The 26,814-nt window shown below is 44.2% G+C and overlaps 1 protein-coding gene across 1 annotated transcript in view; it reads left to right on the forward strand.

Annotated features, from left to right (window-relative positions):
- VSIG10 (V-set and immunoglobulin domain containing 10) overlaps positions 1–26,814 on the forward strand; it is a 147,126-nt gene that overhangs the window by 99,126 nt on the left and 21,186 nt on the right. The window contains exon 3 of the mRNA XM_078667111.1: positions 3,523–3,828. Coding sequence (XP_078523237.1) covers positions 3,523–3,828 — 306 coding nt within the window. The remainder of the gene's footprint in view (positions 1–3,522; positions 3,829–26,814) is intronic.

The raw sequence follows: 26,814 nt of genomic DNA on the forward strand, positions 1-26,814 counted from the left end.
AATGTAACTCGGCAAAAACAGAGATTGTGCCTTTTGGTCCTAACAACTGTTTTTCCCCACAAGATTGGTGGCCTGAAAAGGTAGAGGCTCCCCCGAAGACTATCAATGCCGCTCGAAATCTGGGCATTAAGTTCGACAATACTTTGTCATCTAATCAGCAAGCCAAAGAAGTAGCAGGGACATGCTTTGGTATCATCAGGAGTCTCAGGAAATGTTTTAATCTTCTCCCCCTGAGTGCCAGATGTACTGTTGCTGTAGCTCTAATAACATCTAGGCTGGACTATTGCAATAGTCTGTATGCGGGGCTAAATAAATCAGCCCTGCACAGACTTCAAGTGGTCCAGCATGCAGCCGCTAGGTTGGTCCTCAGACTGCCTAGAAAGTCCTCGGTTTGTCTCCCAGTACATAAGCGCATCCTGTTTAAGGTTCTTACCATCACATACAGAGCCTTCCACCATCAAGGCCCACTGTATCTGCGCAAGTACTTTAGACAATATCATCCGTCACGGACACTCAAGTCTTCCACAGCAAATTTGCTTTATGTCCCCAGGTTTAAAATGACGACAAGAGGAGGAAAATCCATTGCAGTGATTGGCGCGAGAGCATTGAATAATTTACCTCCATCCCTGCGTCAATCTGCAACAGAGCAAAAATTTAGAAAATTATTAAAAACATGGATCTATTCCTAGCCAGACTCCGGATGCATGGCGCTTCTTTAATCCTTTCTGCAGACAGGTAGTTGTGCCATGACACTTTGCTGCCATCGGACTATCTGGAATCTAAGCGCCAAGATACTCCCTGGAGTGGTAGGGCGCTATATAAGTGCCATTTCACATCACATCACATCACATCTGCACTGTGTGTGCAAACTCTATCAGTGTGTTTAAGATCCCCATCACAAGCTATAATTCTATGAAGTCTCAGAGTGGTATTGTTGGCACTCTTACTATGCTTTTCTGTTGGACAGTTTAATTCATGCAGGTCTTTCTTTGTGAAACGTAGGAGTAGTATTTACAGAACCCAAGACAATGCTGCAAGTCTCATACTTTTAAGGCTTTGAATGTAGTCTTGGCCTTGTCTTGGTAGGATCAATGGCAGTACCATTCTTAAACGTAGTGTAACTTATCTATTTAATGGCTTTGTAGGATTGTTTTTTTGTTGTACATTCAAACTCCTCGCAATGTAGGTCCTTGCTGTCATGAAGCTTTTCTTTGTGTTCCCTACTCCCCATCCCTTCCAGAATACCTGCGAGTATTCTAGCTTGTGTAAGCTGAATATTCCACAGATGTCAGTTGTTGGTCTGGTCAGCTGGTGAAGTGTTCACACAGCTGTGTCTTAGATTAAAGCTACTGTCTTTACCTGATGAAGTCTATAAGCTGCTTCCTTTTGCCATTTACAACATTCTTTTTGAATAAACCCCCGGTTGTACTCTTCCAGTTCGTGTAGAATCTCTTGTGTTTTCCCTTGGATTGTGTGTATATATATATATATATATATATATATAATATACCACTTCCGAATCTCCCTGATGAATCGGACACCAATTCATGAATGCTGTAACGCATTTCTGCATACCTGCCTTGATCACATAGCAATCGCCATAAAAAAACAATACTAAAAAGAAGAGTAGCATGGTCACATGACTCGTGATTCTCAAAAGGCAGCAAAGACAGACTCCAAATGATAAAGAGATAGCAGGTACAACGGAAAATGCCAAATAGCTTTCCAACAAATCAATATTGTTTGCCAATCTTGCCACAATTTACATTTTTAAATTATAATATTACTTCATGATTAAAGCAACAATTAAAATGTCATTGTCACTAATAACCAGCTTATGACTTTCATAAAATTATGATGCACATGGCTTAACTCAAATCCTTGTGGCATAATAAGGGGCACGTGCAAAAAAGTTTTTGAAGTGTATTTTTTAGAATGTTGGCAGTCCATAGCTTTTAGTTAGGTCTGAACTATTTTTGATGATTTACTGTTTTGATGTATCCTAACAAATTTGTGACTTTTCTTGAACCACGTTTAAACAACCTGATTTTTAGCATATTCCCCTTTAAATTCTATCGAATGCTCACTCTGTATGCATATTCTATCAGTTGCTGATTGTAATCAGTCATCGTCCTAGTTGATGAATAAGATTTGCCCAAAATGGGTTTTCTTTGTTTTGAAGATTTTAATATTGTATTATCTTATATCTGGTACACCCATCACCTCTTACAGAGATTGCCTTTGGCTGGACAAACCTATCAGGGTAAGGGGCAAATAAGAAGACTTTGTTCAACCCTTGTGGTTTGTCTTGCAGTAGCTTGACATACATAGCATGTGATTTATTCACCTCCTCTTTGTGTTCAGCGAGACTGCCTTTAGCACTCTCTCTTTAGATAGACATCTTCCTGTGAGAAGTGCAGTTAGCTGTAAGCTGCACATTCTTGCATTCTACTATTATCTTTCTGCTGTAAGTAATTCTAAAATATGAAAAAGTATCCTGTCACATGATTTGTTCTAACTTGCATTCTCCATTACAGATCAGTCACATCTGCAAAATGGATCAGTGATATCATGAAAGTTAGGGTACCATAAATGTTATTAACTGATTATGCCAGTTAACTAAAAGTTATCAGAACCAATAGTGTAATCGTTTGGATTCCTACAGTGTGCTTTCTTCGTTTCTCCAGGAGCACTATCTAGTCTTTCTTCCGTGCTCCAGCCCGGACTGGGAACACATACCAGCCCTGGCAACTCAGTTTGACCGGCCTTCGAAGGAGAGCTAGCTATAAGCACTACTGCCGCATTGGCACTGTGGCTGGTCGCTTGAGCACTGCTGCCACTTTTATTACAGTGGCCGATATTGCAGCACCGCTGCAAAACCGGCCACCAGTAACAAAAATGGCCCCCACTGCTTGGAAACCGGTCGACAACCTTCCGGCCCACCAGGAAAATGCCTGGTGTCTGCTACGGCCAGTCCGGCCCTGTCTGTGCTTAAAAACTGTTCTCCATCTTTGTTACTGCTGTAAAATTGTCTTAACCAAAGATTGATGCCAACAGTATAGGAGAACAGGCTCTATTGCCGTTTTCCTCAATAATCTCCGTCATGGTTTCGGAGTGATAAACTAGAAACCTCCCTTCTTTGAATTATTCTCCTACCCAGTTCCCGGGTGGGTTTGCCATGGTTTGTCACTCTGGACTATTGACCATTCACAAGCTGGTTAAGCAATTTTAGTACTCAAATGCAAGGTCAAATTTTCCATGCATGCTAACGAAACTGGTGTTCTTACCCGATTAAGAGGAAGACCAGAAAACCAAATCTTTATATTTCAAAGAATGTTTGTTAGAAGTAAAATGTTGGCCAACCAGCTCTTGCTCTGACTCACCCAATATTTAGATTTCCTACTAATGAACTAACTTCTGGAAGGATAAATTCTGGCTAAATACATCAGCGATTGTGGTGAAAGTGTATAACAGTGCCCACAGTTTTTTCTTATGGCTTTGTTTTTTCTACTTCAATCGTAGTTGGTCCCAGAAATACCACGGTGAGCCTCTCGCCTTCCAGGATCCTACCCAATGGCACATTTTATGCTCCCATGAACTCTATTATTCAGTTTGCCTGTGCAACAAACTCATATCCAGATCCCAGCATGGCTTGGGTGTTCTCCCAACTTGGGTCCCCACCAGAGACCTTCGCCAGTGCAAACAACACTTTTCTCAACTTCACCCTGCTGCAAATACCTCCCTCCTACCAGGGAAACTACTCGTGTTTCGTGAGAAACTGGCTCAGCCTGAAGACGCAGAAACTGACTGTTGAATTCCTGGTGTATGGTGAGTAAGATAGCAAGATAAAATGCCAAGTTAATGACCCTAATTAATCAAGTAATCATTCATTCAATCAATCAATCACCCAATTAATCAAATAAGTTGGATGCATGTAGCTTTACAAAGCCAGAGACTTTATAATGTGTAAAAATAAAGATTGTGAAATATTTAAAACGTGTTCTTAGTGGCTCTTACGAAGGTCACTGAACTCCTTCATTAATTTACCACACAGAGCAAATTCCTAGAAACTATGTACAAATCATCATTGACAGCCATCTCACAGTTATCTTTATTTGGAAACTAAGATGTCAAATTGATTAAAATAGATCATGATCAAAATTTCTTTTGTGGAACGGCCTATTTATCTACCTGCATTATATTAAATAGGCTGGTAAAAAAGGGCTTGCCACTAATTTGTTATAAGTTATGTAGCTGCTCCAGAATTCAGAATCAGTTTGGAAACCAAATGGCTTTCTTCATTTTCTTAGAGCTGCTGTTGTCATCTTACAAAATATTCTATTATTTGTGGAATTCTCTACTAACTCATTCGCATTCCAAATCTCCACTAGACATTCTGTTAATTTGAAAGTAATTTTCAGGCTCTTTTGCACATTTCACTTCCTATATCACATATACTAATGGATTGCCGCGGTCTTCCTAATTGTTTTGCCAAAGGCGGCACAAACAGTATTTGTTTAAGCATTTTAGTTTGCTTACTGTTTTGTTTCTTTCCGTTTTTTTTTAGCCCTACATTCTCATTAATGCTCTCCAAATTCAAGTCGTATTACTGATAGTAATGCATGATATGCTGTATCTAAAATGCTTTTTTGCTGATTTTTAACTTTGACTGCTTAAAAATTGGTTACATTCTGCAAGCCCCACAGTGGGGCACCTGCTACCAGCACACTGACACCGCCATCCTGGCGTTGTATTTTTTCAGGAATATTTTCACAGATTGCCTCTGATACTTAAATTTAAAACGTATCCGTGCATTTGCTATTTCGAGTGACTTCTCAGTTTGCAAATTAATACCTTTTTACCCAATTCAAGTCAAATGAACAAGTACTAGCTATATAACAAGGCGGTTGTTCTTTGCAGTTGTTTGTCATTAAATAACTGCATTCCAAGTAATGACAATAATAGGCTTTTTTTCTTTCCAGTCGTTTGGCATTAAAATGTTGTTTCAATTAGCCCCGATTTTTTACTGGGAGATGCTGGTTTTCCCTCTAAACATTCCATCTGTTTCATTAGTGCTGTAATCCGAAAGTTGAATATAGAATCACCCGCACATGGTAACACAAATATCTGTCTTTACACTTGCTGGTAAGTGCACCTGTACAATCCTCAGACACGTCAGCCAACAAAAGGCTGAAGAAAGTGGAGCCAAAATATAGCCCTTCCTGAGTGCATAGTTAATTTGAATTTTTGTAGACTGAAATCTGTTTTCTTTTTGTTCATGTGGTGTATGACAATAATTATTAAATAAAAATCCGGAAAGTATTGACCTTTTAGTAAATGCTTAAACCAATTAATCATGTTAGTTTGACAATATTCGTCAATTATGCTTTATCCATCCCCTGTCTAGGTGTAGTAAGGAGGTTTACCCCTCAATCTGATCCGAGGCTTCCTTGACCTCGACCAAGAATCAGCATAGGCTGCCTCGCCAAAACCTGCCTGCTCAGCCGGAAGAAAACTATTAACGTCAGCCCACTCACTGCTCATGTCTCGCCTATGCTGCTTTTGAAAACTCTTTCTCTGTGCAGTCTAGCATAGATTAGTGCGAAGCTGGAATATCTTCAGGTCCCACTTTATGCATTCGAGTGGCTGTAGTTCCGCTCCAGTGTGATGGAAAATAAAAATGATCACCTTTCTTTATTAACAGTCCATTTAACACTTAATACACATCTGTTTAACATTATAAAATTCTTACCAAATGTCAAAACAAAAAAAATAAGTATAGGTTCTGCCCTTTCATATTAGACCATTCAATCCCTCTGCTACACCAAAAGGCTCCTCACTAAATGCCAGCATCACTTGTGGTATGAAACACCAGGCCCCAACCTGCATCCCCCCAGCCTTATAGCCACCATGTCCCAGAACTATTTAATATACTGCTTTGCTGTTTGCCTCATCTGTTGTAACTCAAGAATCCCTTTTAAATTAGTGCTCTCTGTTGTTTGTTGTAGGAATGCCTCATAGTTTGCATAGACCAGTTTATTTACTCCATTGAATGTACAATTTTTCTCAAAAATCAATCTCTGCCAAACTAACATGATTAATTGGTTTAAGCATTTACTAAAAGGTCAATACTTTCCGGATCACTTATTGAGTGAATACTATTCACTGTATTGTAATGATTTTTATTTTTAGAAACGGTTTCAAAAACCCAAATGTAATGAGAATTATGAAGCATTGCATATTATTAACAGAGTGCTGTCGTGAGGTCTGCATATTCCACACCAGCCTTTAATCTGTTGGACATTGGGATCACTATCATGCATTTTTTGGTGTCTTCAAATATTCCACGCAGGGAAACTAAGGGGGCCATTAGGATGGCGGACGGACTTTGTCCGTCCGCCATCCTGTCGTGGGCAGGGACCGTCCGCCATAAGGGCGAAGGTCCCATGCCTCGAATTAGGATGCACCCGCCACAGTGGCGGGTGCATCCCGCATTTCAGCACCGTCCGCTGCAAACCAAAAATGCATGTTGTGCGTTTCAAAGCACAACATGACAGGCATGGTGCCTGTCATGTTGTACTTTGAAACGCAGGGGGGTACCATAGGTACCCCCCATGTGCACCCCCCCACCCCCACTTCACCATGGGGGCCCACAACGGGCCCCCAAAGCAAAGACTGTATGCCTTTCACAGAAAGGCATTCCCCAAAGCACATCCTAATATGGTAGGCGGTGTCTGATAGACACCGGCACCATATTAGCCCTGTTCCGCCACGATCTCAAGGCGACCACGGCGGAAAAGCGGCGAACGGTCTTCCCGTCCGCCGCGGACACCCCAGCCATCCTAATGTGGCGGGGGGTCATTTCTGTGAGGATGGCAGATGGATTGCCCCCGCTGGGCCGGCGGTGGCTACCGCCAGCCCGGCGGGGGCAATCCGTCCGCCATCCTAATCGACCCCTAAGTGTCTGGGGCAATTCTAGCAAGAAGATATTTAGCTCTAAATTCATGTACACGTGCAAGGCACATTAGATTTGTTCATATCAGGAAGGTGCGGCTGCCTTTAAAACAAGTGAAAGGTCATGTATGCAAATTTAGAGGCAGTAAATATCAGTTTATTTATTTGAAAAGTTTTATAAAGTGCGAACAAGACCCACAGGGGATATCAGAGTGCTGTACAAAGTTGGTGGTAGCAAGGGTACAAGCATAATGGGGTAAGTGAAGTTACAAACTGTGGGAAAATATTCAAATAAGAGTAGTGGGGTATCAGCAGTGCCATAGAACACGCAGTGTAAAACATCATACAATAGCCATCTAGGAATGGATCAAAGAGAGGTAAAATAAATACACAATAAGGCATCATTGTAATACTGCAAGATTTAGGTTATTACAAAACACAGGAGCATGATCACAGGAATAGGGAGTTAACGTTCGTTCATTGGTAGTCGTTTGAGCAGTTTTTTAAAGGAAGTAGTGGAAGGATTGGATCTGATTTTGGATGGCAAGGAGTTCCAGATTTTCGGAGCAAGACCAGTGAAAGCACGGTTGTAAGATCTTTTCTTCTTGAATCTTGGGTGTTTCAAGAGAAGGGTGGACGCTCTTCGGAGGTTCGGCTGGAGCCTGATAGCTCAAGCTTATTTGTTAGATAGTACGGGGTATTGTAGTGTATGGCTTTATGAGTCAGACAAGCTATCTTAAGTTGGATTCTAGCTTCAATAGATAGCCAATTTAGTGCAGCAGGTCGGGGGAAATGTGGTCCTATTTTCTCGAGGCCATTATAAGTCTAGCCAATGCGTTCAAGGTAGCTCTGTGGGGCTAAGCTAGCTTTGGGCAGTTCAGCGAGAGTCACCAGCCCATATTCCAATCTAGGGATAATCAGGGATTAAACCACCAGCATTAGATCTTTGGAGGGTGGTTTGATTTTCTTCAGTGTGTTGAGTTGGCTCCCCTAGTAGTAGCACTAATGTGTGCTTGCATATTTAAGTGTTTATCCAAGGTGATACCTAATGATTTGGCCACAACATGAGGTGTGCAGTTTAGAGCAGTTAGGTGTTTAATCCAGTCATGGGTAGGAGCCAAGTGATTAGGTGGGGCAATAAAAAAAATTTCAGTTTTGAGAGTATTTAGTAGGAGATGGTTCTGAGCTAACCATTGTTGAGTTTGGGCAAGTGCAGCATTTAATGTTTTATGTCCTCTTGCAAGATCTTCAGGTATAGTTCCTTCCATATATACATACATGTGGTATTGAATGTTTGCTCGGTTCAGAATGGCCGCAAGTCCATAAAGAGGTTGAAGAGCGTGGGCGAGAGCGCAGAACCTTGGGGATTCCAATCATGACAGGGGTACTGGAAGCGAGGGCATGATTAACTTTGATCCTTTGAGTGCGGTTGTGCAGGAAGGAGGCAATTCAGTTTAGGACCGTTCCTGAGAGTCCCATCCTATATTGAACGAGATCAATCAGGTTTTCATGTTTGATGGTATCGAATGCTGTGGACAGGTCCAGTAGGATCAGGAGACAAGGGACATTTTGGTCAAGGGCTCTCACTGCGTCATCAACAATGCGCATTAGAGCAATTTCAGTACTGTGCCCTGATCTGGAGTTGATATTTCTCAATTTGTTTGCAGAGCTGCGAATGTACACTTTTTTCAAGAAATTTAGCTATGGTCATACTGCTGGTAATAGGTTGAAAGTTGTTTGGATCCGTGCTAGCCTTCTTAGGAATGGGAGTAACTTGCCTAAGGTTTAGGCCGTCCGGAATCTTTCCCTGTAAGAGGGCTTCATTAATGATCCTGGACCAGAGAGGGAGAATGGATGATCTTTATAGAGCTTGGCGGGTAAAGGATCACCAAAATGGTTCAATGGTTTGATGGATGCCATGTTGTTCAATTTGCTCGTTACCATCTGGTAGGAGAAAAGATCTCCAAGAGCCGTTGTTTTTGAGAGAGCCTCCCCAAGGTGAGTATATTGTCGTGGGTTCTACCACCTCCTCTGATCCTGCAAGAGGTTTCCTAGATGACAATGATAGGGTGACAGGTAATAGCTCCAGTTTAATTTTCCTTGTTTTTTTCTGAGAAATGAGCTGTAAAATCTCCCCCACTGGGGAGCGGGGATACTGGAGTAGAAGACTGTTTAGATTGTTCCTTAATGATCTCAAAGAGATTTTTAGGTCTATTTTTGACTCCATCCAGTTGAATTCTGAAGTGGTCAGTTTTCGCCAAACGGATGTGTTTGTTGTAAGCGCTTCTCACTTTCCTCAGTTGAGAGAGATTTGGTTTAGAACGTTTGACTGGAATCCTTTTGAGCTGTTTCAGAGCAATAGAGTCAAGAATGTCAGACAAAGTGTTGATGCAGTACTCATAAAGATCGTCAAGGTTGGTCAAATTTGGGGGGCTGTAGTTTATTTTTGGGGATTGAATTTAACATGTTGATGTCGAGGTCTCTCATATCAGTTGTTTTGCTTTAAGGGGTTGACCCTGTTTACACAAGCCCTTGTCTAAGATGAGGAAGGGAATTTGAACACGATCAGACCAGTCACAAGGTAGGATGGCCCCAATTTGTATGATGTTGTCTTTTGCAATGATGAGATCAAGAGTGGTGCCTTTGTGAGTAAAACCTTTACAGAGCTGTAAGAGGTTGAGGTCAGAGAGGAAAATCTTGAAGGAACAGACCATGGGATCATTTGTGTCATTCCAATGAAAGTTGAAGTCTCCGAGGAATATGTGGCAGAGTTGATCAGAGCTTGTGCTAATGACCTCCATGACTTTCTCTATGAAAACCAGATTGTCACCCGGGGGGTGATAGATCGAGTGCAACATACAAGTCTTCGTGGCGTTGTTCCAGATTTCAGTGATTAGCTGTTCACAGGTGGATAAAACAGCACATGAGGATTGTTTCACTGTGAGTTTGGCGGGTTGAATGCAGGTAATGCCCCCTCCTGTTTTACCAAGTTGATCACTTCTGAGAATGGAGTAGTCATGGGGGGGTTAAAATGTCAAGAATTGGGGAGGAAGTATTATTGAGCCAGGTTTCAGTAATGATCAGAAGGTCCAGGTTATGCGCCATGATGAGATCTGAAATAGCAGCTGAGTGTTTCACAGCGGATCTACAGTTTGGTAGCATCGACTTGATGTGCAGGTTGGAAGTGACCACTTCTTGACGAGAGGTGGTTATGTGAACTAGGTTCTCTTTGTTCGCCTTTCTGAGCTTGAGGCTCGGTTCCCTGTCTGGGTACGCAATGATTGAGGGAATGTTGAAAGTAGAGTTGGGGTGGGAGACTTTACTTGAGTCAGTGTAGGACATAAGAAGGGCGAGAATGTCTTTTTCAGATAGCTGAAGTTGGGGTCTGTGGGGCCTAGAATGGTGATGAGGTAGAGGCCTTGAGCTCCAGTTGCAACTAAGATAGGAGCAGAAGGTATGGTTGTTAGTTACGGAGGACAGTTCCTGAGAATAATTGTAGATATCATTCCTTTGAGTAGGGTGGGAGACCCAGCGCTCCTCCATCTTCAAGGAGAAATGAAGAATGCTTTGCACCATCTCTTTGCCAACCGAGATGTAATGCTTAAGGCCAGCAATCTTCTCCTCAAGTTAGGGATTGGTCGCGTAATAATTCCCAGGAATAGCCCGCCCTGGTAGGACGGGTACATCTATGAGAGGGGTAATTGAGTGTTGCGCAGGACCGTTGGCACAGTTACAGGGGGAGATAGAATCATACTCTACACCAGAATTAGAGCCTGGAGAGGAAATATGGAGAGGCAGAGTAAGACAGGAATCAGAGTCTGGAGTGGGAATAGGGAGAGGTACAGTAACATTAGGAGAGGTATAGGGTGGTGAAGCACGTAGTGAGCATGTGGGTGAGTGTCTGTTATTGGTCCGCGGATAGAAGACAGCAACTAGGTTCCGGCCCTGTTATTGGATAATCCAGGGCCTAAGGGAATATTGGTCCGCGGATAGAAGACAGCAACTAGGTTCCGGCCCTGTTATTGGATAATCCAGGGCCTAAGGGAATATTGGTCCGCGGATAGAAGACAGCAACTAGGTTCCGGCCCTGTTATTGGATAATCCAGGGCCTAAGGGAAGAGTATCCGATCCTTCCCGACTATTAGAGTTTCTAGGGTGATCATCACTCCCTATATTGAAGCGAGGGGTGTGTGACACAGGGGGCTGTGGATAGGAGGGAAGGCAAGGTAAAGGTGGAACAGTGGTGCAGGCAGCAACAAGATGGGTGGTATACAGGTCATTTGAATCCTCAACTGCATGAGGCATACATGGGTTGTCCGGGATTGTGGTGTGGGAAGTAGAAATAACATCCGTTAGGTTGGGTAGCGCTGTGTGGTGCGTCTTAACAAGAAGGAGGGAGGGAAATGGGGAGGAGGGGGTCATCAATCACCTCTGGATCCCATTGATCTCATTTCAGAAAACTTACATTAAATTATGGATTTTAGACATGGACGTTAATGCACATTATTTGAAACTATGGGTTCTGACAGCTTTTTCAAAACCATACATTTTACCCAGGCAGATTTGAGAAATGTTTCTGAGAACCAGCATATATTTTACGAAGTTGGCATTCATTTAGTTGTGATTTCCATCCAGACACATGTGCACTAGGATGTTCCAGGGGTTCTACAGGGAGGGGGAAAGAGGAGAACACGCCAGGGGACCAGGTAGGAAAGGAGAGAGAGCAGTAAGGATTACTACTAGACCTAATTGAAAAACACTAAGGAGTGGGGCCTACGTATTTTCTATTTAGGGTCTGGTAATTGTAATTTATAGATTTAGAAATGACACATAACATACCATATGCTTAGGGTGGGGGCCAAACACTAATTATCCATGCCACATACAATAGGGACAATCATAGCAGATTTAATGCATATACACAAGGGGAGCCAGTACAGACTCCCAACTTGGATTCAATTAGAACGACTTGCACCCCGAGACTATTATCCAGCTGCCACCAACCAGTATCACGTCATGGGCTGTTTATGGCTGTGGTAGACATTCGTGTTAACTTTAGGAGGACCCCATCACCGAAGGGAGTCTCGTAGTGTGTAAGTGAGCAACAAGCAGTCATTCGGAGCACTGTCAGGGGGTGCTCTGCATGCATTCATGTGGAGCACCTGTCAGGGGGTGCTCAGCATGCAGTCATGTGGAGCACCTTTTAGTGGGTGCTCAGCATGCATTCAGGTGGAGCACCTGTCAAGGGGTGCTCTGCATGCATTCATGTGGAGCACCTGTCAGGGGGTGCTCTGCATGCATTCATGTGGAGCACCTGTCAGGGGGTGCCCCGCATGCAGTCATGTGGAGCACCTGTCAGGGGGTGCTCAGCATGCAGTCATGTGGAGCACCTGTTAGTGGATGCTCTGCATGCATTCATGTGGAGCACCTATCAAGGGGTGCTCTGCATGCATTCATGTGGAGCACCTGTCAGGGGGTGCTCAGCATGCAGTCATGTGGAGCACCTTTTAGTGGGTGCTCAGCATGCATTCAGGTGGAGCACCTGTCAAGGGGTGCTCTGCATGCATTCATGTGGAGCACCTGTCAGGGGGTGCTCTGCATGCATTCATGTGGAGCACCTGTCAGGGGGTGCCCCGCATGCAGTCATGTGGAGCATCTGTCAGGGGGTGCTCAGCATGCAGTCATGTGGAGCACCTGTTAGTGGATGCTCTGCATGCATTCATGTGGAGCACCTATCAAGGGGTGCTCTGCATGCATTCATGTGGAGCACCTGTCAGGGGTTGCTCTCCATGCATTCATTTGGAACACCTTTCAGGGGGTGCTTAACAGGTGAAAGAAAAATATCAATGAGAAAGATGTCCAATGTCCCTCTCAAATACTCTGCACAGATTCACAATGATTTCTGTTTGATCAATTATCCAGGTGTTATGATTTCGTTAGAGGTCTTTGAAGCTATTCTTGTCCTGCCTACGGTCTCAGTCAGAATAAAAAGCTGGCGCTGGCTCATGCTTTCCTATGGTAATAGTTATTGTGGAGTGTGCATCCTTTTCCAGTTGGTAAGTTCAATGACCCACTAACATGCTATTAAAACCCTGATAAGTGTATCAGAAGTGCCTGCATATTTTCATTAATGCCACTGAACAGTGCCTCCAAATCCTCTAACAAAGGTCCTACCTTTGTATATATACTTTTATCGTTTTTGGGGATATTAAAGACATATGGGTAATTAGAACACTGAAATGTTGAGAGCTTCACTAAATTAGATAAAGTGGTTTAGAGCACTGCTTAATTTGTTGAAAAATAAGCTCTGGGGCCCTCGTCAGGAGGCCACTGTTGCTTGTCACCAGCCCATTGCTCCTGTCAGCACCGCCTATGACAGACCAAACACAACTACTAACCATGTAATCCTAGAAGTGTGACAATTCAGACTCTTCCTGGCCATCAAAGCTGTAGCAATGGTTTGGCAGGCAGGTAATAGTCATTTTAAGGTATAACGAATAAATAACCACCTGCTGTTGTGCTTGTCTCTACATAAGACAAACAGCACCACCATGTGCCACAGTGTCATAAGCGCCTGTACTGAGTACCAGAATCCACCGGCTCAAATTAAGCACTGGTTCAGAACTAATAATGGCTGCTACGGACCTTATGCTCCACGATTCCAGAGCTTGATTGTCTCTGCTTATGGAAGAACATTCTACCATACCTGGGTGGAATATTCCAATGGCATTATACATCTACTGCTATATCATAAATGGGATGTAAATATCTTTCCCCCCTATTATAGACCTATGTCTGTGACTCAGCCCCATAACTGGGTTTCTGGTCTTATAAAAACAGTATAGCACTTTGTAGCAGGCTATCCTTTGTTATAGACTAATTAGCACCACCTGCTTACCCAAACCCGTTGCTTCTATTGCTTGTCAATTTTCACATGGCATTACTGTATACAACTGCTTCTATCCTGTTTCATGACGATGCTTCTTTTTCGGCTTTGTAGCTGCTTTATAGAAGGTTGCGTGACAATTGGAACCAGCACTGGAAATGTCAGTCGTTTTAGCAGGCTTTTGTGGGTTGTTAGAAATGGGATTTCTGGTTGGCTAAGGCTTGCGCCAAAGCCAGGCAGAAACCACCATTCTAGTCCGGGCAAGGGAGTTACACGCCAAAGATAACCCCTGCTCACCCCCTTGGTAGCGTGACACGAGCAGTAAGGCTTTTCCCGGAGGCAATGTGTAAACCATTTGCGCACGCACACAACAGCAACAACATCCCAGGCCCCCCACCAACGGAACTCCAAACAAGTTTATATAAAAAATAGCCTTTGTATTCTCAAAACACATTAGAGTAATAATCACATTATGTACACGGTGCCAACTGGCACTGGGCAATATTTACAAGGGATCGTGTACACATGACAGGGCCACGTGGGCCACTGTCAGAATTAGCACTTGGTAAAGAAATAGTAAAATAGATAACTTGGTAAAAGTAAAATAGGGAATAAAACGTACAACCAGTAAACACTGGTAATCACTGTACTTTGCAAAAGTCTGTGACATTAAATCCATCATGCACAGTATCCCACACGTCTAAATACATTAGACCCTAACCACCTAAGTAAAAATTACACTAGGGGCGTAAATCACACAGGGGAGTATAACCTCCCTAACACAACCTCCTATGCATGAACCATATCTTAGAGGTATCAAACAGGGTGCGCAAAACATAGTATACACAATACATTTCCTAGCACCCAAAAGCATTAGTACATAAATCACATTAGCACATAAATCATATTAGCACATAAATCACATTAGGGCCTGGCTCCCTCTAAATTGCCTAAGCGGCGAAGGTCAAGACTGTGCCAAAATCTAAACGTTGCAGCTGCCCACTACTTGCTGGACAGCTGAGAACAACAACTGGGAGGCCTAAACGATGCAGCTGGCACTAAGTGCTGCGCAGCTGTTTAGGCCAAGGGTAGGGCGAAGGAGATTCAAGATTCACAAAGTACATGTCCCCTGAAAGGAAATACCTTAACGGTGCAGCTGCCTACTACTTGCTGGGCAGCTGGGAACTGTAAACTGCGGCATGGGCTCTCACTGACCCTCAGGAACAACTGCGCCAAACCTTGGAGCCCTCCAGGCGTTAGAACAAATACTACAGAACGTGGGAGCCTCATAGGGCTATTAAAATACACATGCCCACTAGAACTGGGGCCCTCAGGGGCAGGAACACGGGCCCCTCCGGCCCTCTGGACCCCTGCTGGGGCCCTTTAAATAAATGGGGCCATCGTTGGAGCCCTGGGGGCCTGACACTGCCCCAGGCCCACTCTGGCCCTCTCAGTAAATGTTAAATGTTAAATGTCGTATACTTGTAAAGCGCACAGCTGCCCCAGCAAAGGGGCGTCCCGGCGCTGTATACCGCTGGGGAACCCGTCCTGGCTTTCCCTGTGGGATGGTCCCTACTGGGAATCCCCAAGGTGGAGCCAGGCATCCCCGGCGTTGATGGGGCTGTTGTGGAGATTAGGCAAGCTAATGCCCAGAGTTGCCGAGTGGGACCCCAGGTTAGAGTAGGCACCGAGGCGAGAATTGTCAAGTCCACAGACCCTGGTCCACGACCCTGCCGCGTCGGGAATTGAACCCTGGGCCCGGGCCGACTTCTGCTCCCGGGTCTGCCGCCTCTAACCAGTGAGCCACACTTCTCCTCCTAAAAGAAATGCCCAATCGTTGGAGCGGCCCACTGAGCACACGGGGCCGCTCTGACTCTGTGCCTTCCACTGGCACAGACAACAGGATCTGCTCCCTCGGGGAGCGGGATTCCACCGTGTCTCCTGCCCAGCCCTTACTCACCGGGCTCCGGCGCAGTGGACTGCTCCTCCTTTTATTGCGCAGGGGGGGTCAGGCAACGACAATGTGCCTCGCGCCCCCCTCCTCAGGACATCGGCGGCACCGCTTGCGGGTGCTCTTTCTCCTCACGAGAGCCCCACCTTCACAACACGCCCGGCTTCACCCGGTCCCCCATCTCGGGACTGGAACTTTGGGAGGTGGAGCCCTCAAGGCTCCGGGCTCACTCTTCTTCCGGTGCTCCCTCCAGCGCATGGGAGCCCCGCACCACTCGTTCTACTTCCTCTTCCGCCTGCCCAGCCGCAGGCCCCGCCCACATCCCGGGCAAAGGGTGCCTGACTTCCGCTGCAGCCATACGGGCTGCGGCGGTGATTTCTTCTCTTGGGCCAAACGAGATGTAGGCTCCCTCGGGGCTAGGCATAAATATAGCAAGCGGGGTGGGCACCCGCTAGGGCTCCCATAAGCAGGGTGGGCACCCGCCGTAATTTAGGAAGGAAAGGGAAGACGCAGGGTGGGCACCTGCGCACTGGGAATCGGCAAATAAGCGGGCATGAGGCAGGGTGAGCACCTGCAAAATTACACTTTTAAAATAAGCGGGGTAGGCACCCGCTGCCATTATAAATGCAGCGGTGAGGGGTAGGCTCCCTCAAGGTAAGGGGTTAACAAGAAGAATGCACACAGCGCTCCTAGGGCGCTAAAAGGTGCAGCAAGGTCCTGGAGACTTGAAAGGCAAAGAAAAAAAAAGGGTCCCAGGGCAAGGAAAAGTCCCGCAGTCATCCCAGACAAGACAGAGGGGTCCCCAAGAAGTCCTCCAGGCATCCAGGGCATCCAGGGGCTGGGCAGGGCCCATGGAGGCAAGCCTTCCCCTAGGGCCCCAGCAGCAGCACGCCCCTGGTAGATTCAAGTCTGGAACAAGAACAAAATTATGGGGTCACAGCCCTCTTTTATACACATATTTCCTTTGTCTCCAAAGGTGCAGGCAAGGGGCGAACCAGATGCAACTGGTTCTTGAGCACTTTGTTTTGCTCGGCCCCTCTCCCTATTCACAGGACAGGCCAGGGACATCAGGCACCCCACAGCCCTATTCATGTCCCAGGTAAAACTCCTCCCTTCCATCAACATGCAGATCTCCCCATGCACCACCGGGCAGAACCATCCTGACTCCTGGAGCTAGGCACACCAGCCAGCTCCAGCCAATCACAAGCCAGACAGTCAATTCACATTCACTGCACAGACATGCCAACTTCTAAAAGTGGCACTTCTCCACTAGACACAATAAATCTGCGCACATCATCGCACAGCATTAAATCTCACAACTTTGCACATACCAAACTCACCCCTGCACTCCCCACACATCAGGAACTACCATGGACAAACATATTCCCCATGCATTCCTATGGGAGGGCAGGCCAATCTCACCACACGCACTCAGAGAGCGCACGCACTTTACACTGGGCCACAGTGCCAACGTGCGCAGAGACCAGAAATCACTATAATTATGTCATATTAACAGGCAAAAAGTTCAGGGGTGAACCTGCCAAAAGGGCTAGGTCCAACATGGGCTGAAATATATTGCCTTTGTAATGCACAAAAGAGGTCCTAAACAGTGAGAATGATGCTGATGCTGCATGTATTGTTCCTCTTATGTAAGTGTGAGAGCGCATACGCTGCTGCATCCTATCCTTTAAATGTTCTTTGTTTGACTAAAGAACACACTGTTGCTATCCAAACTGTACCTTCGTAGTAATTATTGAAGTTTAGTGAAATACGTCCGCTGGACAGAATATAAAGTAATGAAGGGTTTATTCATGCCCTTAACAGTAGTAAATATCTAATTTTGTGTAATGTTTTGTTGATATTGGCCCATGAAAACATTTGTGAAGACCAAGAAAACACATACCTTGGTGGGAGGGAACAAACATTCCATGGCATTTCGGCCTGAAATACCCTTTCCCTCCAGGATAATTTACAGACAAGAAATTAAGATCATTAACTTATGAGTAAACATTGGTGTTTTAAAAATACCAGACATAGATTGGAATAAGAGATTAAAGGGATTTGAAATTAGGTATTGAAATATTTTTGTGAATATATCATTAGGAGCTTTCTGACTATCTTTACTATTTTTTTAAACAAATAGTAGAAAGTTCCACTTCCTCCCCATTAATAGATCGAATACTTTTCTTTATTAAGACCCCATAGAAAGCAACTCAAGTGTTTTCCTTAAGTGCTTTAGGGGGGTCCAGTAACCACCAGGCTAGTGGGTAGAGCTGTAGGTGATGGGATTTGACTGCAAATTTTATGTACTGGTCTGGGCGGTGGTGAAGCAGCAGTGGGAGAAAGAGTGCAGGCAGGGCAGGTGCAACTTTAGAGGCAAGGAGCTAGCTGTTTCCTTAGCAAAAGCACTGCATCACGTGACCTGCATGTCCAGTTTTATGTGAGATCTCTCTACCTCTGGTGCAAGCTAAGTTGGTGCAACTTTCTGCTCCAACTGCCAAGGTAATCAGGACACATATGCACTACTCAGTAACCACAGCAGTTGGCTCAAATAGTTACTTCCAGTGTTTGGAATTTGAGCTTTACTGATGGCAGTAGTCAAAGAGGTGCACTTCCTGGCAGGAGCCATGAGATGTGAAGCATGAAAATGCTTCCTGCTTAGGACTGTGAATCCTTACTACCGCAATATGTTGATTTTGTTGCACTGCACGAAACATTACAGTGGTATTAGGGCACCAGATTTGGTATATGCAATGTACGTGCGTGATCTGCCCTCGGAAACAATTGCCAATCACATTCAGCCTTGACCCAGGGGGACATAAATAATCGAGGGAATGTGCAACGGATGATTACTAGGTTCCCTGATTGCACTTTCACCCCAAGCCATCCACCCTTCATTCAAACCACCAGTAAATACAGCAGATAGATCACTGCTGCTGTACACAAAAATCCCACACACCCTCACTCACTTCTCAAACCTCAAAATTCTCTAACCATGCAACTTTCCATCCATCTTCACCCCACGCTACAACCAGACTACCTCCAACCAGCCTAAACCAATATACTCTATGCTCCTGGTCCTTTTTGCATACTAGACAATACCTTCCCATCAAAGCCCCATGACATCACAGAGACACAACAATTAAAATGCTTACTCATCAATGTAAACTCCATGAGCAAAAACTGCTTCAACATATTTGATCTACTCTCAGCAAGCACAGAAGACCTCCTCTTCATTAAAGAAACTTGTCTCAGCGAAGCCTCTGGATCCATGTCCCCCAACGTCATCCCACCTAAATGTATCATCATCAACAAAAATTGCATTGACAATATTGTAGGAGGGCTGAACTTCATCCATAAAAAAAATAACACCCATCAAAGACCTCACAAATGACAACTGTGAATAATTGCTGATAAATAGCACACCACTCCAACTTATTTATTCCTTCCACTTGATATATAGGCAACCACCCAGCAATGCAAACTTTAGAGCTGTCTTACTAGATAGGCTGGCCAAGACCCATCTGAACCACTCAAGCCTATACATTCGAGGAACCCTCAAAATATTGTTTGACAAGAAGATTTGAACTACATCCACAGCTACACAACCAACTCTTAGGCCTTCAGCCTTCAACAAACTGTTTCTGGTCCAACTCACTCCGCCCGACACACTGGATATCATGGTAGGTCCTCTGGGACAGGCCACAGCATCATTACCTTCAGGATCAATACACCTATCAACAACACTTCAAAAACGCCAACTGCCAACATCAACAAACTGTCATAGAGTCAATATAAAAAAGTTGTGCTCCAAAACTCAACTACCAACTTGAAAGAACACCAATAAGTATGTAGCATCAAGATATACACACTTTGTACAAAAGGATTTCCACTGCATTGGACAAATAGATACTGATTAAAAGCACTTCTGTGATTAACCACAAAAGAGCAAAACATGGATCAACAGCAACATCAAAGGAATAAAAACACAACTCAACATACTGCAAAGCAAGTGTAGCAAATCAAGATATAGAACAAGAAAATATCACACTATGACACTGTAACCAAGACTACAGAATAGCAATCAAAATGACAGTAGGACAACACTGCTCCACACACATATCTGAAGCAGACTTGTTTCTATGGAACTCCCCAACATTCTAGCAGCATTTCGCTCTCCAGAGTGTCAAAACATAGAAACACCGCAATCGGAACCCTCCATTACAAAATGATCTTAAAATAGAAATATGGAAAATTACCTGAAGGAGACACAGACAACAGATGACCCAACCATGGAAAGAAACAAAAATAACATTACAAAATACTTTCAATAGCATCTCTGAAAAAGGTTTTCTCAACATTATCTTAACAGTAAACCGTCAGGATCAACTTCAGTCCCAGCACCGCCAAACATCTTTAAAGATATCTTTCAATCAGTCTAGCCAGGCAAGTTTTCTAATGGCTTACTCAACCAGTCCCTGGCACTAGGTTCATTCCAAACCAAGCTAAAAACCTCCCACATTAGACCACTCTTCAAGGAGAAAAACTTTGACCCAACTGCCCCTGAAAAGTACAGGCTTGGGGTATACCTGCTACCTTTTACATGAGCTCCTCACACCCAACACCGAGGTATCCCTCAGAGGTCCTCAACGTCTCCTCTATTATTAAACATCTATCTAACCACCTTACCAGACTTGATTAAACCAATCAACTTCACCTGTTAGAACTATGCCGATGATGGGCAAATAATTCTGAAAATTGATGGCCTGGAAGATCTCCACATCTTAAAAGTTGACAACTGTCTTCATGCCATAAATACAAGGATGATGAGTAGCCACCTAAAGCTCTGCACAGCAAAGACAGAGTTCAGGGCCTGCAGACAATAAGAAGAATACCATTCTAATGGCATACGGCCTAAGGAACTCGAGGACCCTCCAACAACATCAAAAGCACTGCATCCCTTAACATGTTCACTGCATCTCACTGGTCATCACACACAACATGGAAACACTTCAAAAATAAAGACACTCCCTTCTAATTATACACCCTATACAATATAGCTCACTGTCCATATAAGGAAGCCCTTCAGTGTCACACATAGGGGTAGTAAGCGCTATGGAAATGTTGCAGTACAAGACAATATATAATTATATCAATTTCGGCACCCTGGTTTTTAGGTCCATACTATTAGACAGCACAGGCTGTCTGATTTCAAAAGACTTGTTGTCACCTTAGTTCGATTTTTTTAAGCTTTTTCACGCTTCTTTCCTTGCTTCTTTTTCCATGGCTTGCCATGCCAATCTTGTGTTTGTCATTCTCCTGTAGCATATCCTTTTTACTAGTGTCCTTCCACCGGCTCACTTTTAGGAAACTATTTTTTTTGCTTAAGCACTTCAGAAGGATCCATGTGTTTACTAGCTGCCTCCCTTTCAACCCGCTCCCAGGGCCATGTTGCACCTTCTCTCGTTGTCTTCTTCTCGCTCTCCATTCTACTCTCTAATTTGTTTTTTGATTAAGCACTCCTCAAGTGAATGTATTTTCCAGCTGTCTCCCTTGTGTGTTTCTCTTCCCTCTCCTGCTCTATCTTGCTCCTTCTCGTCCGGGTGCTTCTTCCGCCCCATGCTGCTCTCGCTCACTGTGTGTGTCCCTCCCTCCATCGCACTCTGTGTTGCTCTCTTGTGTCCACCCCCGCTTGTGCTCCACATCCCGCCCTCTGTGCGCTGTTTTTCCCTTTCCTCACCCACATGCTACCGTGTCGGGGAAAAAAGCACCAGCCTTCTTTTTTATTTTTTATCTGACGGGTTTGCACTAAAAAAAAAATGGTGGCATCTACCATCATGCATCGATAAATTAAAAAATTAGATCAAGTGTGTGTCAGGTGAATGACACGCCCACCATTGTGCCTTTTTAATTTATTTTTATTTTGACAGTGCGGCAGAGTGTCCTAAAGCTGTACAGCACCGCCAAAGGCAATAGGCAAAAGCCAATATGTCCCAAAGTCAAGACCTATTTTACCAGTGCTTGTTTACTGTGGCCCTTATTATGAGTGGGTGGGACAAATCAAGCCCACTAAGAAATGAGGAATTACTGTGGGAATCAGCTATTCTGATCTGATTCCCCCTGGTCATTCCTCATTTAGGACAGACAGACTTTCACCTAAATACTATGGCCGGTGCTTTTAGCTGGTGTTACACGCCCCATCGTAATTAAGAGGCTGCGGTAACGAGGACCAGATCTTGGTTAATGAAAGAGCTGCTCACTTCCACTTCTGCCTTGCACGTTTCATAGTGTTAGCACAACCTTTACATTGTTGAGCACAGCCATCTCTTCCACCTTTGTACTTACTCATTGAGTCCCACCCGTGGCTGCTTCTTTTTCGCAATCTAATGGCAGGGCTGCAGGTCATAATAATTGTTTTGATCCGAGCCTGTGAGAGGGTAGCTATTATTTACTTTTACCCATGAGGCCTCTAGCAACAGGATGTGTAGGGAGAACCTGGGCCGGTGCTGCCCTCGTGTGGAACCCAAAAAGGACAGGCAATGTCCAGCCATTTACTAAATTGAGACCGCATGACCATGTCATGTGAAAATGAAATGAGTATTATCGACGATGTGTGCGGCTCACTCACTTCTTACTTCTCCTATTTAACGTTGTCATCTGTGCAGATTTACGCATCCTCCCACTCGCTCATGCACATAGTCACTCATGTGGCCAATGAAACATGATATCTTCTTAGCCATTTATCAGCCAGTGTATTCATCCACTTAGTTTAACAAACACGTGCACTCTTCCTCTTCTCATCAACTCACTCATCCGCTCGTCCTTTTCACTCATTAATTTATTTATTTATTTACTGTGCTTAATTATCCATTCACTCATGGTTGTTATACCTCAAATACATGCTTTTCATCTGCAGCGTCATCCACTCACTCGCGCTCATATTTACTCATGCGCTTTTTATCATCGGCACGATCCCATCTTTCATCCAGTGGCATGAAGAACAAGCATTACCATAGCCAATAAGTTTTTCCTCTAAAAGGCTGTTATTGTCTTGGTTGATTCTTTTTGCCAATCTCTTACAAATGCATGCATCAAGCCGCCGGCACATGCACGGATGGCAATCTTGCATTAGGTTTTCTAATAAAGCCTCTTAAAAGGCCACTGATGTGCATGCATCCTTCACAATACATGTAGGTCGTGATGTCTGTTTGCACTTGCATCATGACATGGAGTGCCATTTTTATTTCACAGCTTAAACATGGTGGATGGGTGTGTTAACCGGTAAATTAAAATATTTAAGAAACTGAAAAACTAATACATGCGAACTGGAAAAAAGAAGCAAGTAGCCCGGCAGCACTTAGCAGTTTCTGGTCCCCCATAAAAAATGAATCAATAAATAAAATAAAATGTAAGAAAATGAACACCGGGAGAGGAATAGAGAGCATGGCTGGGACATCGGGGCAAGGGTGGGGATGGAGTGGAACGAGAGCACAAGGGGTAGGCAGAGGAAATAAATAAGTGGGGAGAGCAAGGAAAGACATGCGCTCCCATGGAATAAAATAAACAAGGATTTGCAATGCAATAGGTCTCGCATTACTGTAAGTTTGAGCTATCGGCGTTGCAAATAATAATGCAACACCAATAGCTCAAACTTTAAGTAATGCAAGACCTATTGCAGTGCAATGTTTTTTGGGTTTTTGCAAGAGCCCATGGGGAGGGGAGCGAAGAGTGCTGCGATTAAACAACTCCATGGCGTCTGAAGGGGGAGGATGGAGAGAGAGCAGGAGTAGCTCGTTGGGAATATGCATTGCATTTTGTATTAGCAGCTTTATGTGCACAAACATACAGTGGCACACAGTATACGTTCCTCGAATATCAGTGTTATGGTACTGAGGCCCGAGATTGATGATTCAGCTCCTCACACATAAATATAGAGATTACCAGTGGCTTTCTAACAGTGGCGAATAACACTGGGACCAGGGAACATGCGTCGAATTCCGTGTGTTTTCCAAAATTCAAGGCACCTAACATGCCCAAATCTTCATTTATTGCTTGAAGTAGGGAGGAGGGGACAGCTTGGGAAGTGTATGCTGCCCTCCCCCAGCGTCCAGAAGGATGGGGGACCGGTGCAACAGATGATCCCTTTCCCTCCTTGCTCTGGTGGCTGCCCCCCTCTGCTCTGCTCTGCTCCTCTATGGCCGCCATTTTGCTGCTGCTCTCAGCCACTTCTTTCTCCTGACCCTGGCCCACCATCTTGTCCGTTCCCTTGGCCTTTACCCTCCTCCCTCGTTTCCCCCTTGACGATCCTCAAATGTTTCTGATTTGCCTTTTTCCATACCCCAGTATCACTCCCACCCTCTGACCCCACTTAATGGAACTCTGCTTTTCTGTATATAGAGATAACTCTAATCACTAGTATATGCAGTAGACCTTTGTACTCTCTACCATTCCTATGTGACTCTTAGAGTATATCCATTTGTATCCTTTCCCTATGTATATAGAGATAACTCTAATCACTAGTATATGCAGTAGACCTTTGTACTCTCTACCATTTCTATGTGACTCTTAGAGTTTATCCATTCGTATCCCTTCCCTATGTATATAGAGATAACACTAATCACTAGTATATGCAGTAGACCTTTGTACTCTCTACCATTCCTATGTGACTCTTAAGAGTATATCCATTCGTATCTCTTCCTTGAGTGACTTTACTATTTGTACATTTGCAATTCTTCTTTCTGTTTATATCTCTTCTTTGTGTGACTTTACATCTTGTAAATTTGCAATTTTTTCTGTTTGTATCTTTTTTGTAACGCATGTAATCCTTAGTCCTTATGTTTTGCAACTGGTTCTTATGTAAAGCGCTCTGACACCTTCGGGTAAAGTTTGCGCTATATAAAATCGTATTAAATAAAATAAAAAATAAAATGATCATAGCAGCAGCTGAAGCTCTTAAGTCTGGTCCAGTTCTGGTGCCCCTTGACCCAGGGCTACTACTTCTGGTATTTGCGGACTGGGGAATTCCAGGCCCAGAGATGCTGGAAAACGTGTAATTGCCAGATATGATATTTCCACGGGGATATCGATTCGGGTAACTGTAACTAGTAATGCGGGCTAGTGTAAATTGCTGCCACTATCAGATGCAGCAGCCAAATACAATATACTGATAACAGGTTAACATTTCTTATTCCATAATCCTTCTCCGAACTCATAGACGCCATTGCCCCAGCGCTAGAATCAATTATGTGTATTTTTTACATTTCCTTTACCGGTGATCATGTCATGCACCACTCGTCACTAGCCGAACAATTCTGTGCTCAGGGGTTCTGGAAAGGAAACCATTAACATAAAAGTGAGTGGGAGTAAATGAGGGATGGCAGCATGCAGCTTGTTCACCTGCTTTGTGACAGGCAGCACCCCTGTGTGTATTTATGAAGAGCAGCTGATATGGGCGATGTTGGTGTGCCTCGGGTACGGGGCTAGTGCTGTGCATAATGATGTCAGGTACTGTGAAGTGGTGCTGTGCGGCACTCCGTCAACAGCACTCTGAAGCAGTAGAAGGAGTCACGGGCTGCATTAATGTGCCTCGGTCACCTTGCCCGCGTTTGGTAAAGTGAGCCACCCTGCGAGCCGCGCCCTGGAGAATTTAAAGAAAGGTGTGCGGCCTCGAGCATGCTCTGCTGTTAGTGCTCTGTGTGTCACTGTCTGTGTCCTGCCTGCAAGAGCAGGCAGGAGAAAGACATTTAACAAGATAGTGCTCCAAGAGTGTTATTAAACCTTACAGAGTAATAACAAATGTAACGGGGTGCCCACATGAGAGGTTACAAGATGATGAAAGGCTGTACCAAGGGGGAACTACTAAGCCTATTGACCAAAGAAAAGCAACCGTTTACAAAAGACAGTGCCAATTAAAAAGATGGGCGGAAAGTGGGCAGAACTTCACGTTCATATCTGAATACAGCATGTCTCGAAGAGACAGCACAAGCGCTGCCTATGCGATACCTAAAAAATTAGGCCTCCCTCAAGTATGCAGTGGAACGATACAACTTGTCCAACGAGAAGGCTGAAAGTCCTAAATGCTCCTAGGGAAGAAATGCATTCAATCAAAGGTAAAAATTGAAATAAATTACAAAGCTATACAATCATGAGCAAAGGGATGACCGAAAACCCACACTAAGTTCAATGGGTTTACCAAAAAAAAATATGAGGCGATACTTAGGCAAAGTTTGTTAAGCAAACCCTAAGTTTCTCACCACATGTAATAAAACTACTCAACTGTAGTCTTGGCAGTTCAGCCTCCCCTTCCCCCAGTTATTAAATGGTAATGCAGTTCTGACCTGTTATTGTCTCGTGACCTGGGAAGTATTGATAAATGAAGCCCTCAGTAGTAGGTTTTAAGACTCTACGTTCACACATTTATTTATCATTCTGAAGGAATGTAAAGCTTCTATATCTAGTCAGTCACAAAGGTAGTGTCCTCTCTCCTGGCTACCCCATTTTTTTTTATTGTTGGACCCTAACTGCACTTGCCAGCAGGAAACACACTCCATCATTTCCCAAATTCTGGGACACATCCATTTCTTGAGCAATGGGTTTTGCGGAATACCTAGTTAGGGTCAGGTTTACGCTGCAGACTCCAGCATATGTTTTATTTTCTCTCTCGCACGATTCAGCTGAAGAGAGACGCTTTTTTGACTGGTGCCTAAAGTCTCTTGAGAAAGGGGTCCTTCTGGTGATATAGAAGTTGGAATAGGTTTAGAGTTTCAGTCCCATTCCTTTCTTGGTTAGGAAGGAGTCAGAGGTATCAACTGATTTTAGATATCTTGAAGTTGAACAAATATGCTTTCACTACTGCATTCAAGATGGAAACTTAGCAAAAGGTTGTCACATAGTGGCCAGGTGAGGTCCTGGCCACTATTATGTAGTGGATGCTTATTTTTACATCCTCATTGATCCTCTTCTTCAGGCAAACAAGTGACTGGTGCATTTGCCCTCTCATCGGCAGGTGGTGCAGGACATTGTC

Source organism: Lissotriton helveticus, chromosome 11, assembly GCF_964261635.1.
Source record: "Lissotriton helveticus chromosome 11, aLisHel1.1, whole genome shotgun sequence".
Lineage (NCBI taxonomy): Eukaryota > Metazoa > Chordata > Amphibia > Caudata > Salamandridae > Lissotriton > Lissotriton helveticus.